The sequence below is a fragment of the Aulonocara stuartgranti genome, assembly GCF_965226115.1.
Source record: "Aulonocara stuartgranti genome assembly, chromosome: 11".
In the NCBI taxonomy this organism is placed as follows: domain Eukaryota; kingdom Metazoa; phylum Chordata; class Actinopteri; order Cichliformes; family Cichlidae; genus Aulonocara; species Aulonocara stuartgranti.
This window is the reverse complement of record NC_138947.1, coordinates 29,270,926-29,286,580: the sequence shown is the minus strand read 5'-3', so window position 1 is coordinate 29,286,580 and position 15,655 is coordinate 29,270,926. Positions and strand designations below refer to the sequence as shown.

The following is a 15,655-nucleotide window of genomic DNA, read 5'->3' as shown; positions in this document are numbered from 1 at the left end:
AAAACAAAAAAAACAAAACTGGCGTGCACTCATGCTCAAACCAATGCTTGCCCACTCATTTAATCTAGCATCCCTACACTGATATGAGGATTACAGCATCTGATGATTCAGATGCCTTATGAACCGAGGAGTCATGGTTATGCAATGTCAACATAGCATTTCTCCTTACAGCTAGAGCGGAAATGGACCCATTGTAGCAAAGATGTAAGTGTTAGCTCATGTAGATTTAATCAGCTTTTTGCTTTAATTTTCACTGAATGTGATGGGTATTATGCAATCACTAAAGGCTTATGTGAGCAGACTCAGAGCTGCACTGACCCAGTTTTTACTGGTGTAAGGGCAGGTTTAACAGCTTCTGAGAGATCCCAGTAAAGTGGATCTAATGCACTCCACAGTCAGAACCACAACCCAGGGGACATCTGTAGACAGGTCGAGAAAGCTTTTACGTAAGATGAACCATCACGAGAGCATGTTGCTTGCTGGAACTTGGGTTCTGATGAGATACCCCACCCCCGTTTATTTATGGGAAGAAAAAAAAAAAAAAAAAACCTCCCATTGTTTTTGTCTCAAACAGGACCCTTACACAAGTCAAACTTGGAAAAAGATTTCCATGAATTTTAATAAACCCAAAAGCAAATGTAAAAAAAACAAATAAACAAAACACTACAACATAGCCAGAATTATCATGCTTTAATAATAAAGATGCAAGGACATTGATGTTACTACCAGTATTGCACATTGCTCAGGCACATTACAAGTGTCAGTTGCTTTGAAGCATTAGCTTCTATGAACAATACACAGGCAGTACCAAGTAAAGCTCTACACCCAGAATGAGGGGAGGAAAAAGAAAAAAAAATAAAAATTCACAAAACGGTGAACTTACATTAAAGCTTTGGCTGAAGGTTTAAGGTTACTTTATGAAGAAAGGAAACATTCCAGAACCCACCACCCATCAAACAGAAAGCAGCAGTCAGTCTTTCACCTCCTGAAAATCTCTTAACACAAAGAACTTTTGCTTTAAACAGCTAGGGACACCACAGGACTATGATAACACACAACCATCTACCCAGATGATCTGCTTATACATGTAAATCATAAATAAATACATAAATAAACTTTGTTATAAATAATCCCTTCCATGTCACCTCTTGGTAACTACAGTGCAAAAAAATAACAGTGCTCAAACCAAAATGACTGCATTGATATCAAGTGTTCAACGATGTCACAAATACTCTTGGAAAGATGCTTAAGTGCTTTAGTTCAAGGTCAGGGGTTTTGCATGCGGATTGGAAGCCATTACGCATCAGGCCTATGAGTGATGTGACGAAGAGAGTGCAATCCCATGATGCAGCAGCCCCTAATCAGGGCAGCAATGTTGTACACCGGAGTGCTTCCGTCCAAGCCATGCCGTGAGTACAGCCAAGCCACTGTAGGCAATACTGGTGCCGCTACTGCCACCAGATCCACGAGGAAGCTGTTGCTCCAGTAACGCTTGCCGACCACATCCAGTCCTGATGACAGATGAGAATCCTCCTCGCCGACAGTAAAGTCCAGCTCCTCCATGAATCGTCTGTTCTCGGAAGGCTCTGAGCAACATGTGCCGGAATCGGCGGAGGTGTCGGGGCTCTCTGTAAATGTGCTGGGTTGGGAAGGTGTTGAGTCAGGCTGTTTGGTGGTGGCGCAAATGGAGCCAGGTAGGTTTGGGAACCCTAGAAGACTAACTGGGGCTGATAGAGCTGCATCTCCTGCTGCAACTCCATGGAACTTTAGAAGCTGAAAGAGCAGAGCCTGCAGGTCTGGAGGCATGGGCATGATGTCGGCCTGGACTTCTTTGTCCTCATGTGGAAGTGTGCCTGAGGTGGCAACCATATCTGGTAGAGTGGGCTGGGTTCCAGTGGATGAATCGGTTGACTGTCTCTCTCCTGACAGCGCAGACACTCTGGGCCCAGACTCTGCACTGGCCCTCAGCTTGCTGCTACAGTCCTGACTGAAGTCCATTGCAGTGGACATGAAGACCTTCTCCAAAATGTCCGCTCTGTTCGCCATCTCATCATTTGCCAGCAGCCCGCTGTCTGCCATTGCCTCTGCTCCTTGGTATCCCAGCTCCATTGCACCTTCCTCATCCACCACCATCTTCTTCCCGCTGCCATCAGAGCTGTCGTACATAAAGTCCAGGGTGTTTTCATCTTGGAGGTTGGCACCACTCTGGGCGAGCTCCATGCTTTGCAGCAGGGACTCCAACTTCCTGTTTTGGATGTTGATGTCAATGAAGTATTTCTGAATTCCTTTATCTTTTTCCATCAGACTGCTCTTCATGGTTTCCACCACCTGACGCAGCTGCTTGATCTCTTTGCGTGCTTCTTTGAGGGACAGCTGAGCCTCCACCCGGTGGCACTCCTCTTCAATCCAGTCCTCCCTCATTCTGCTAAGCTGGGCTTTAAGCTCCTCAATCTCTGTCTCTCTAATAAAGAGGGAGGAAAACATCCAAGTAACTTAAAGGAACAGTTTTTGAATACACACTTGTGAACTTTACCATGTAATTTGTAAAGTTTGGAAAAAAAAAAAAAAAGAGCCACTTATATGCCAAGTCTGAAGCTATACATAGTTTAGTTAAAGACTGGATGTTCTGGGGGATGGCTGTGACAACCCACTGTGTGTGGGTTTAGGTGGCTAAACATTTACTGTTAGAAGAGAGAAATACACCATATGGACAGAAGTCCTAGGCCACTTACAAATGCCGGGAGTTTTTTTTTTTTAAACAAAAAACAAAACAAAAACACTGCACTTATTGAGTTTGTAACTGTGTTTTCTGCCACTTTAATACAAATGTCTGTGAAGGTTCATGGCCTGAATTCAAAGGGGGGAGTGAATAACTATTCAGTTTGAAATGTATGAAAGTATGTACAGTTACACATTTATGTAAAAAAAAAAAACGTAATCAAATAGGAGGTCATTAGTTTGCAATATTACTCTGACCTAAAATTACTGCTCATGTCTTGAATTTTGTGTCGAAGTGGCAGGTGGGCCACACATGGGCCTTAACACTTGACATATGACTGGGTAGCATTATCAATTTAAAGCCAACAACCTGTGTTGTTTATGGTTTTTGAATAAAATTTAAGAAACTTTTGTCTTGTATTTTGATTAGAGTGAAAATTTAAAATTGAGTGGGCACCATGGGATTCCTGGGTTTTTAAGTGGGCCACCTACGAATGGCTGGTGTAACCTAGCTACCACACTTTTAATAATGGATTGCATTTATATAGCGCTTTTCAAGGCACCCAAAGCGCTTTACAATTCCACTATTCATTCACTCTCACATTCACACACTGGTGGAGGCAAGCTACAGTTGTAGCCACAGCTGCCCTGGGGCAGACTGACAGAAGCGAGGCTGCCATATCGAAGCGAGGCGCCATCAGCCCCACTGGCCAACACCAGTAGGCCAGAGGAGACAAGTGTCTTGCCCAAGGACACAACGATCGAACCGGCAACCTTTCGGTTACAGATGAGCTTCCCAACCCCCTGAGCCACGGTCGCCCCATCTATTAATCCATCTAGCCCCAGCAATGCCATTCCTGTTGATTTCTTACTATGCCTCCTTTTTGTCTTAGTACACATTCAAAGAAATTGTAGTAAAGTAAAATAAATAACTCAAATTTTCACCCAAAATAAAAATGGCATATTTTGCCATTTGCCCAGATGCTCCTGTTTGAGTCTTCATGCTAAACCACAGTCCCATATTTAATGAATGACAAGGACATTATTTAATCCATCACTGTTAAGCGCAGCATACGAATAAAGAAACACTTTAAAAATATGCTTTGCTATGCGCAGTCTCATGCAACACTCCTTTTCCAGGGGGTTTAGACTTCACAAGATGTTACTGAGGAGCAGAACTGCAGCATGCAAGCATTACATCAGCACAGCAGTACATTTTTGCTGTCATCCTGTCTTAAAACTGAACAGCTGGACATGAGGCTGCCAACCTGTCATGGACTCTGTTCTCAGACTCCAGCAGTTTGGTCTTCAGGTGTCTGATGGCCACTTCCTTCTGCTGCAGAGGGGTGAGGTACTGCTCAGGGTTCGGAGGCCTGATTCCGTGGTTGTCACCACATGAATGGTAGCAGCCCAGACCTGCCCTTCTGTTGGGCAGACAAAGAGAGGGAGAAAGGGAAATGAGGTTGCCGGTGGATGTTTACACCTCGGAAAGTGATTATCTGTCATTCATCAAGCAGACATTTTTAAACAGCTGCAGAAAACAAACCAATTTAAAACTTCAGCTAAATTCTCCCCACAGAATGTAATTAGTCGGATTCAGAGTGCTGTCAGGGCAGATGCTCCCTGAAGCCTGGAATTACTGTCTGACACAGGATTACTGACATGCAGGCAACAGACTTAAAATCCTAAAATGCTGAATACAAGCAGCGTTAGCTAGCAAAGAAATCACCTTAGTGGAAAAAGCCTTGGCAAATGTCCCCTACATGTCCTCAAATAGGTGTGTCATCATGCTCAGAGAAAACTAATAAAAGGATTCCTGTCACCCCCCCAAAAAAGCTAGCGGATTTGGATGATATGCAAAGCAGCATTTAAGACGCTCTCTTTCACCAGCACGATATCCTAGCAACCTGGGTTACTCTAGGCTTTGATGCAAATATGCTGCATCCCTGCCAGAAATAGATACAGCCCTGGAGAAAGCAGCATGTGAGGGGGAAGCAATGTCACATGACACTTAGCCAGGCAGAGGAATGCTGACAAACCGCACGTCTTGGAGTGACAGGACTGGAGGATTATGATGCACTTATGGAAGCTGTGAGCATGGAAAACAGGGCAGATTCTGTGTCTGCACAGAAACTAAAAGGGTTGAGTGTCTATCGTTTGGACTGCTCCTGAGAGTGGATTTTTAAAGTGAAGGCTTATGCAGGGCTGAGATGCAAACTAGCGGAGCCTTTCAAATAATCTGCTGCCTTAAGCACCATGTTAGAAATTCAGTTTTAGCAATATTTAAGACTCAGGCAACTGTATTCTGTTGTATGAAAAATTTTATGACCCTGTTCTCTTTGCCAAAGCAAACTGCTTTCGCTCTAGTTGCAGATGAGACCCAGTCAGAAAGGTCACTGTCTGGGTACCATATTCAGACATTTGCTATATTAAATCCCCATTAATCCCAGCTACAGCCACATCATGACCAATATAATCCTAGCCAGCTGCAAGAGAGGAAATGATAACTGTCTGAGCCTAATCCAGCCACCCACTCACTAGTGGTCACTGCACATGGCCCGAGCCACAGCCTAAACCTCTACAGTCTCCAAAATGTACCTGCTTCTCTTACAAAAAAGGTTACACTTCAAACACATTTAACAGGAAATAAAGAGAAAACGGCAAATAAGCATGAAATCTATATTTATTACCTAGAAGTGGGGCTGGAGGTGCAGCTGCTGCTGTTGGTTGAGGAGGCAGCTCTTGGAGGAGTTCGGTAGGGAGCGTAGAGTTCTGCATCTCTGTTGGCTGCTGGGTTCCCGGCTGGTTTGAACACCGGAAGTGGCCTGATGTGAGTGCTGCGACTTAAGATGAAAGAAAAAAATAAAAATTAATGAGAACAAATAAATATGGGTGTTCATTAATTTTTTTTTTTTTTTAAGTGTGTATATGCACACTGCAGTCTTGCTGGATAATGCATGTCTTGAAAACTTAAGTTCAAATCTGTTAGTGATTTATGATGCACATATTAAACCTCATACCTGCGTGAAGGAGCTTTTTTTCCAACTGAATTGGAACTGAGAACCTCCCTGGTCTTTAGGCTGCCTGTGCTGCTGGAAGAGCTGAAGTCTGCCTCACTACCTGAAGGAAGGAAAAAAAGCACAATGTCCCAACAGGATAAAACAAACTGTTGAACAGTCATCTTTAGTGATGCAGAAACACTGACTGATTCCTGCAAGTGTAAAAATGTGGGTTCTACAAAATTATGTCTCCTTTTTTTGGCCGCTCCCTGTAGAGGTCAGCACAGCAGATCATCCGCTTCCATCTCAGCTTATCCCTTGCATCTTCCTGTCACACCAACCCTCTCCATGTCCACCGGGCTGCTGCATCTTCGACACCCTCTGTCCAATATATCCACTATCCCCCCTCTACGTATGCCCAAACTATCTCAGCCTTGTCTCTCTTTCTTTGTCTCCAAACTGCATGACCCAAGCTGCCCCTCTGACATACTCCTTTCTAATCTTATCCATTCTGGTCACCCCCACTGAGAAAATCTTAACATGTCCAGCTCTGCAATCCATACATAATAGTAAGTCTCATTACAATCTGGTAAACCTTCCCTTTCACTGTTGCTGCATGATTCTGTCACATATTATCCCAAACACTCATCTCCACCCACACTCTTCTTCACCTCTCCTGTGCACCATCCATTGCTTTGGCTCGTTGACCCCAGGTATTTAACTTCATCCACCTTTACTCCCTCTGCTCCTTGCATCTTGGCCGTTTCACCCACCTCCCTCTCATTCACACGCATGTAGTCCGTCTTTCTTCTACTGACTTTTATTCCTTTTTTCTCCAGACTCTCTTCAAACCTGCTCCCTACTCTCACTACGTGGCACAGTGTTGTCTCCACGGAGACTCCTGCCTGACCTCATCTGTCAACCCATCCCTCACCAGTGCAAACAAGAAGGGGCTCAGAGCCAAATCCTGACTCAATCCCATCCTTGCCTTGAACTCATCTGTCACTCCTACGACACAACTCACCACTGTCTCTCTGTCTTCTTACATATTTTTCTGCCACTCCTGACTTCCTCATGCAGTCACACAGTTCCTCTCTTGGTACACCATTATATACTTCCTCTGGATCCACAAAGACGCAGTGCAACTTTTGATCACCGCTATACTTCTCCAGCAACACTCTGGGTTCTACATAATTTAATGAGGGTCAATATAAAAATTAAAAAAAGAATCCTACTTAAAATTCCTGCTAAAAGAAGCCAAAAGTTACCAGCTAGACATATAGCTCCTGCCTTTAAACCACAGCCCAAGTTAATTTGAGTTTAATGCATGAGAGCAATTCATTTTCCCAACGTGCCACATTAGAAACCGAAACCGCTTTAGATTGAGTTTTGTTGTGCATTAGAAAACCATTTTCTTTTTTTAAAAAAAAAAATCACAAACAATCCTTCATTCAGCAACCACTGCAGGATTATGGTGTTTATATCTCTAAACAGGATTTCCAATAAGATTTATAAGCAATCTATACTAATGCTTAGCCAAAAATGAACCATATCATCATAAATATCACTGGAACGTCACAATTAGCCAATGCTATCCAGCCTTATGCAATCTCTCTCTGCTGTTGTCCTGTTGCAGCAGGACAAAGGCTTGAGGCCTGGGCACAGAGATGTAAGCAGAACAAAAGCAGGTCATCATTTTAGAGTTTCAGTGATTCAAAACTGAAATCAGAGTCATACCTGAGTAGTGTCTTTTTCCATTAAACAAAACCATATTACTGTTTCCAGTGACAACAGCAATTAAAACTGCTCAAATCTCAGTGATCCTCCACCACTTTGTGAGTCAACTAAGAGTCTGTGCACCTTCAGTGAGCTGACCTCCTGCTAATCAGCCTAATTGGTTAAGCTCCCAAACATTTCTCCCCACCAATCAGTGCCCCTTGTTCAGTCTGATTATTAATCAAGCATTTCCCCCCTTTGCCTCAGATTATAAGAGAAAAAAATTAATTTTCTGATTAAAAAAAATGCACAGATACACAAATGGCTCTTCTCCCATTCACAATTTTCTTTTTAGTAAGCAGCTGCATCCCAGAGTGGGAAATTGTTATGTGATAACCATGCTGCACTACAGAAGTCTGTGAGTAGAAACAAAACAAAACTCATGAGTGGTAACAGAATCAAACCTTAGGATCAGATGATAATACAGCAGGGCTAAGCTGAAGATTTTGAGATTTTTTGCTTTATCTGAAATTTTGTTTTTGTATTTTTCTCAGTACTCTTTTTTTGTACCTCTGGCTTTCATGGCCGACCTCAGCTCCCTCTTGTGCCTCGGCGCGCTCCGTGCTTCACCGCTCCACTCGGCCATCACCCTCACCCTCTTCACTTTGGTCTTGCGCTCTGGGAGTATCGGCGATCCGTGGGCACTCTGCTCTGAGCCTGACGGGGTTTTGGAGGGGGACACAGACTGACTAGTGGGGCAGCCGGTGTCATCTATTGTAGACAGGCACACAGACAGTAATAGCCAAGAATGGGCAGCGCAGGGCAGGCAGTCAATCGCAACCTAAGTTTGCTCTCTGGCAGATAGCACAACAGCTTTTACAATGGCTCATCACCACCAGAAAGTAGCTGTCAAGTAGTTTCTGTGGTCACACACATTCACTCTTTGCATTTTTTGCTCTGTTTCTTAATAGAGGCTAGTTTGGGAGAAAACCAAATAAAGATGCTATTTCTTTTTGAGCGTGCATAACCTTTGCTTAAATTTTTAAAAATGTTTGCATTGTAGTATTGTCATAAGATTTTTCAGCTGACCACCAGTCACGTTCATTTCATATTAGGCATGTCCTGCCCTTGCCCTGGAGCTGAGCTTCTTACCAGAACAAAAACTGTTGGTGCTGATGGTCCTCTTGGAGTGCTCGGAGCTGATGTCACACTCCCTGCCCTCCTCCTCTGAGAAAGGGGAATCAGACAGAGGCGATCCCTTGTCTTTTGGTCGGAAAGGATGGAGGACCAGACGTGGGATGCGGCTGCGGGGGCTCCCTTTCTGTGGTGATTTGTTTTCCTGTTTATCAGAGCAGGAGGCACTGATGTAGTGCATGTATGATAACTATGATTTTCTTTTTTTTTTTCTCTTGAATTACCAAACGATTTAGTTCAGGTCATATTTATCATTAATTATCTTATGATAATAACTGCAAGGTTGCAGATATTTTTGTTTTATCTTTGTTTTTATGGGTAAAAAAGAGTATTTTGCATTCAGTTAAGACTCACCTCATATTCTTGGAATGGTCCCATCGTGCCTCACGCTTTCTCCTCTGATCAGTGTGAAAGAAGAAAAAAAGATAAACAGGTAAGTCACATTCCTGTGGACCATATATAGATAAGAATTTTGATGTGGAAGTCAAACTCATAATAAACAAAAGCCCTCTATCTGAACCCTGTTACACCACTGAATCCCCCCCCCCCCCCCCCCCCACACACACACACAGACAAATGCCGTCTGGTACAGCTGGCACTAGAAGCCTGAAGGCGGACTTGGCACAACACAGGAAATAAATAAAAAAAAATGCTAAAAATAAACAGTGGGCTACCTTTTCATATCAGGATCAGTCGGCCTATAAACAATCAAATGAAGCCAAGGAATTACAGAGAAAATCCAAATGAAAGGAGATTATGTAAAAATAATTATGAGTCTACATCTATGTAAGACTCTTAATAGTTGCAGAGCTTCATTGTACAAGCATGCTGATGTTAACGTACAGAGGTTTGGCATTTCTCTTTACTGTCTTAGCATGCTGAAGTTTGCCAATGAGCAATAAAGACATGAAGAGCATGGGCTGAAATGTCTTTACCTTTGCAGGAAAACTATTACATAATGATGCTAATCAAAAGTTCAGAAAATCTAAGTTTTAACCCTAACCCTGGACAAAAAAACAAACAAAAAACATATGGCAGAAATGAATTTTAAATCAATTAAAGGAACACTGTGTGAGATTTAATGGCATCACATTGTAAAATGGAACAAAATTAATCCTTTCATTTCCAAGCATGATGGAGAGCTCATAATCGTGTTGATTCAGTCTAAATGTGAAATGTCCTTTCTAGAAACCATATTCGGTTTGCTTGTTCTGCTCAGCAGCATGGCAGAATTATTATAAGATGTGCTGCCTATAAAGGGCTCGTTCTAAACGTACTTACATCTGTAGTTGGACGTGATAATACCTCTAAATTCTACACACTGGACCTTTAACTCAGTTTGCTTGTGGTTTTGGAACAGTTCGGTCTTTGTGCAGATGCAGATACAAAGAGCAATCTCTTCATGTTCAGCTTATTCATCAAAGTTATCCCAGATTAAAATGATAGATATAAAGCACAGTAATACAGTAGATGAGGCCATGCTAACTCTGCTTATCAGCTGTCTGTGCAAAAAGTGAAGGGCTGCCTGCCAAATGCCACAAAGTGCTTCAATCAATGAAATCTAATGGATGCTGGAGCAATGCTGTAGCTTCTTTTTCTATAAAAGGGTTTGAAATAGAAGCCAAAGCAGAGGGAACTCTGGTCTAACGCTGAACTTTTTTTTGTACATGCACATTTAAACAAGAGAGAAGCATTTTTTATTGATGCTCCATAGCTAAATAATGCAGATCTTCTCTCACGCTTGAATAAACTTTACAAAATTACTTTAGTTCCTCTTGCCTGTTGATTGCCTCTCAGCACCCTCGAGTAAGGGGGTCAGTTGCATAAGTACATACAGATTCTTTTTTGGGGGTGGCATTGGGAATTATGTCATTGACCCCAGGGCCTGTGTGCTGCTGTCGCATCCTTTGGCTCTGATCTCACCTTCCCCCCTCCTACATTAAAAAGAAAAGTACTTCGATCACCTGCCTTTGCAAAACTAAGGACCCAATACGACCTATTATCCATTAATGAGTAGCCCAGAAGTGTGCAAAATCCTCCTTTCCAACCCACAAAGGACCAAACTGAACTGCAAAATTAGAACACAGAGTCTCAGGACTCAAACTCCACTTTCATCTTCTTCAAAAATAGACTGACGTGTTCTGAATTGTACTGCACCACTTTATCTTACACTTTTATTCTTTTGGTTTTCAGGCATCCACAATTTCATCCTTCGCTGTAGTAATACACAAAAGCCCGGTGCAATAGCATGGCAGAATCAGATTATAGGCACCAAGCAGGGCCGGGCGACTGCTGCCGTGCCCTAGCAACAGTCATAGCAACTGAAGGGGATAAGCTGTGCGAAAGAGTCGAGCTAGAAGGAACCAGTTATGTATGAATGTGCACAGAGTGAAGGCTTCTGCTGCTCATCCTACTCAGCCCTTCGCTGATGAAATATCTGGAAGTGTTGAAGGGGAGGTACCATTCAGCTGCTCGATGCTTTCCTCAGACTGAATGAACATTGTGTACTCTAGCCAGCGTGTTTACGGAGCATCGTGCCACTGATTTGATGAGATCAATGAATATTTATATTTTTATATTTTTAATGGATTTTCTTTTAACTGTGGCTCTCATTAATGGGTTTTAAAGGTAAAACAAACAACTAAAAGACAAACCTGGATGTGGATAAACTGAAACAAGAGCTGAGCAGAGAAGATGAGATGTGTGATTTTTCAATCAAAAAGGGTGTGGTCAAGAGGAAATGTGGATGGTGGTGTCAGCCTGTCTGACAGTTTTGGTGCTGACTGAAATGTGGTGTCTAAACAACTATTAGGAAGCACCGCTACCAGGATGACAAATTTTGGAGGTGATGCCACCGAATGGACTGACGTTATGCAAAGCAAAGGCATCCATGGTTCCCTGACTCGACATGACTTTATTGATCTTTTGACTTCCTTTCTAGTATCTCTCAGAGGCTGAGGTTTTCAGTTTTGAATGTAGTGTCTTAATAACAATTGGCTGGAAAAAGAGTGGTCTCAGTGGATTCTGACAGTCTGCTGATGATGCTGGGTGTTTTAGCTTTATGATTGGCTATAATGACTTTCATTGTAAATATATAGCTCCTGTCAAACGTCTCAGTCAGAATAAGCCTATGCACTGAAACTACCTGGTTAAATGAACTAAAGAGATTTGCTGGTTCCTTTTTTCTACTTAGCTTTGCTTGAGGTTGTTTTTATTTGAACTGTACGCACCTTGGTTTTGTAGTATTGTGTTACATTGTGTTGACACTGATTCCTGCCCATCCATCTGTGGTATACCCATATTTGATGATTTGACTGCGGCCAAGTCTTTCCACTCGCACCCATACATTCGATCCTTTACTTGTCTCTAGACAAAGTTGATTGGCTACCTGCTGAGTAAGAGGCTAAGAACTGCCTAAGGTGCAAAGACTCCCTTTAAGCAACAAACAGCCAAATTGCCTGCATATATGAACAATAATCAATCCAAAAATAAATAAATAATAATTTAAAAAACTGTATTCCAAACAAACTTCATGGGAGGTTGCTGATTTAGTAAGAAGATGAACTGGGAAAGGATGTTTTATAAGAACTGTCAGTGGGATACAAGTAAACAAGTCTTTAAGCCTCCACTGGAGCTACTCCCCTCATCCAGATGGTGTTGTTTTAAAACAGCATGGAGTGGGCGTCAATAATAATTCCCTTAATCCATCCCAGAGTATGTGTTTTTTCATAATGGTGGTGACACACATGAACTAATGCGAAGCTTCTCATTCCACTTTGACATTAACGTCATAATGCAGTCGGTACATTTGCTGTGTTTATTACTGAGGCATTAAAATTGCTTGATTTCTGTGAAAACCAGCTGGTGTTGACTCTTGTTCCCCCTCCCTTTGCTGAAATTAAAAAAAGGAAAGATTCAATTGAATGATTTCAATCTCTCTGCTGAGTCACATGTCATACCTGCCACTTTTATTTTAAGCCCACCAACCCTTAAACAGACTGCATCATAAATGCATGATGTCAGTGCTTGGAAGTGACTTTCACTTTCAGCATGAAGCATTCTGAAACTAAAAGTGACTTTTGGTAAAATAGCTTCCAGCCAGTACAGAAGATGTGTTTATGCAAAAGAAAACCACAGTCAACAGAATTATTCTCCATATAGTGGCGATCATTTTCGTTTGCATGTCTTTCCAGTGCTGTCAACACACCCAAAATAAAAGAGAATTTGAGCAGCCATTTAAACCATCATTAATAAACCCTCGGACAGCGCACCATGTGTTTACATGCCTCCCTTTGTTTACCACAGCTCCCTTCAAAATCCATTTTTCCTTTTCTTTTTTTAAACCGAGTACTATAAAGCCTATTTAGATAATATCGTACCAACAAAGAAAGCGGTTCTTTTCATATAACCATTTAATAGTTGCTCGATTTACATTTTTATCCTATCGCATCCAGCCGTGGGATTTTTGTTTTGTTTCATGTGGCGCCCCCGCAGTTTCTGGGAATGTTTACCTTAGGCGCTGACATGTCTCCATGATAACGATGTGCGGAGTCAGCTACAGGACGTCTCTGGCTGTAAACAACTTCAAGCATGGGGTGGACAGATTTCATCCAACATGTCATATTTATGCGCATAGGCAAAAATATCATGATTGGAGAAAAAAATCTAAAGAAGACTCGCTCCTGAACTTGTAAACAGCTCCACCCCTCCCCACCTGCTGCCATTCCTAAAATAGTTTTAAGGGAAGATTTTTAGAGGCTAACACGTATTTGATGCGACATGGTTTTCAATAAGAGGATCAAAACACAACAACACCTGCCTGGATGGTGGACGGTGACGTTAAACGGTGATGTCTCTCAGAAGGATGCGCGTCAGTTTGGGTGAAGCACAAAGGGTCGTTCCTCTGCTGGTGGTGCCAGCCTGCGCGCTGCTGTGTGGATGTTGTGCGGATGAGAGCTGAGTGCAGACTGACGACGCACGCGATTGGGCAAGAAGTGAGACCACTGACTGTGCGCGCGCAATAAAGTGCCCGCCATCCCAAGTGTGTTACATAACGAGCGGGGCGTTACTTAACCACCGAAGCCCCCCCACCGTGTAGCGATATGGACTTTGTACAGCAGTACACTGCGTGCTGTCCACGTTTCAATTTTACATACACTTTAGTCTATACATTATTCTTAGAAATGCACATGATGCAATAGTATGCTATATTATAATACCACGTCCCCCCGACACTGCAAAACTAGATTTAACAGGATTTAACATTGATCGAAACCATATCATCTAAGATTTTACATTCCCTGCACGGATTTGCGGCATTCCTTAAAACCATCCCAACGGATACAAGTTAGAACCGTTTAAATACCAGATATAAAAATGTCATCTGCTGTACACATACAGAAGGTTGTTTTTTTTTCTTTCTCGAATATGTACATGAAGGTAAACACTGTCTGCTGACTTGCTGTCGGGGCCTGTTGGCTCTCCATGGTGCTGAAACTGAGGCCGATTGAAATACGACGCTGGCGCTTTAAATGCCATTCATGCCGTAACGTTTACAGATTCTGCAAACACACACATACATAAAACAGTGTTTTTGTCACGCCGCTGACTGGCAAATGTGCTGAAATCAGAGTGACAGACATAAAAATAAAACTTTGAGCGCGGTGAAATAACTCGACTGTTAATGTTTTTGTCTTACCTCATTTATTTGGATTTTCATCAGCTAATTCCAGTCGTTTTAAAGTGGATTCTAAATGGAAACACAGCACAGTGACTAAGATGCCAGCGTGCCACCTCTAAGCAGGAGTTTGTCTTGTATCACGGAGGACCTCTGCTGGAACAAGAAGACACTGAAGCTCGGTGGGCAGTGATGCTTTATTTAAAGATGGTAAACAGAACAGCTGAGCGTATGCGCGTTTAAAATCAACTACCATTTTTGTCCTCACAGGCCTACTCCACAAAGAGCAGCTCGACATGAAACAGGAGGGAAAGTAATAGTAGCACTTTAATGTAGCTGAAGCAGTTTCAGTGTCCTAACGTTTTGTTCACCGTCCTGCTATAAATGTGATTTAAAATGATTTAAAGGGTCAAATGTTACCTTCCCCAAGCTGTTATCACTTCTGGAGACCTTTAGCTCAATATCAGGTTATAAACTTAATATATCGAAGACTCAGATTTTAACTTTTAATTATAAGTCAAATCAGGAAATTAAGTCCAAAGCTAACTTGAATTGGGATTTGGAGCAAATTAAGTATCTTGGAGTAAGTATCCCTAAAGATCTCTCAAAAATATATCATGCAAATTTGAAACCTTTGTGCTATAAAATAAATGAGGCTATTAAAAGATGGAACTTAACAATTTCAGGAGTGGGACAAAATAATTTCCAGGTTCATATGACAGGGGAAAAGATCATGAATCAAGTACCAAACTAGCTGGCTATAAAGATAAAGGGGGGGTTGGGGTTCCCATGTTTGAAAGATTACTATGTTTCAGCTCAACTGAGGACCCTAGTGTGTTGGTGCAATGTAGACTACCAAGCAAGATGGAAAGAAATAGAAATAGTTGCCTCAAGAGATTTTCCAATTCAGGCAAACTTAGGGGATGTGACACTTATTAAAAAACAAATTAATCAAGGAAACCAATGGATTAACTTGCCTTTAAAGCTTTGGTTACAATTTCTTAACAAGAATGATTGGAATGAAGAGACCAGGATCTTAAGATGGTGCTCTTATGATCTTGATTTTTTTACCCAATAAAATAGATGCGAGATATAAAAACTGGGTAGGACAAGGCTTAACGGCATACTGTATGTTTTATGATAAGGGAACTCTTAGGGACTTCCAATCAGTAAAAGATCAATACCAGTTAAGCAATACGGATTTTTATACTCAGTAAATGTGGATAAAGTGACCAAGCTGTTATATGGCATTTTGAGTCTGGCTGCCCGAAAGACTATCACTCAGAAATGGCTAAGTGTGAAAATTCCATCACTAAATGACTGGCACGAGACGGTCTATGGGTTGTTTAAA

General features: G+C 42.0%; 1 protein-coding gene across 6 annotated transcripts; it reads right to left on the bottom strand.

Moving 5' to 3' along the window:
- Positions 1-675: 675 nt before the first annotated feature.
- On the bottom strand, positions 676-14,426 carry sybu (syntabulin (syntaxin-interacting)). 6 transcript variants are annotated; one of them, XM_082550982.1, is made up of 9 exons: positions 13,447-13,647; positions 13,139-13,353; positions 8,982-9,025; positions 8,586-8,772; positions 8,004-8,204; positions 5,739-5,838; positions 5,409-5,561; positions 3,987-4,142; positions 676-2,461 (listed from the first exon to the last, which is right to left on the bottom strand). In XM_082550982.1, exons 3-9 carry the CDS (start codon positions 9,003-9,005, stop codon positions 1,297-1,299), a joined length of 1,986 nt encoding a protein of 661 aa, XP_082407108.1. In that variant the 5' UTR covers positions 9,006-9,025; positions 13,139-13,353; positions 13,447-13,647; the 3' UTR covers positions 676-1,296. The 6 variants fall into 6 exon arrangements, with proteins under 6 accessions (XP_082407108.1, XP_082407107.1, XP_082407106.1 ...); XM_082550981.1 differs by lacking the exons at positions 13,139-13,353; positions 13,447-13,647 and adding an exon at positions 14,326-14,426; XM_082550980.1 differs by lacking the exon at positions 13,139-13,353 and having other exon boundaries at positions 13,443-13,647.
- Between the last annotated feature and the right edge of the window lie 1,229 nt (positions 14,427-15,655).

Bases quoted from the DNA above. Each gene is read 5' to 3' on its own strand.
- sybu (XM_082550981.1), bottom strand. From the start codon at position 9,005: ATGGGACCATTCCAAGAATATGAG. The intron at 8,773-8,981 runs GTGAGTCTTAAC...TCTGATAAACAG, and splicing joins GACCATTCCAAGAATATGAG to GAAAACAAATCACCACAGAA. The intron at 5,839-8,003 runs GTACAAAAAAAG...TCCTTCCTTCAG, and splicing joins GTCGGCCATGAAAGCCAGAG to GTAGTGAGGCAGACTTCAGC.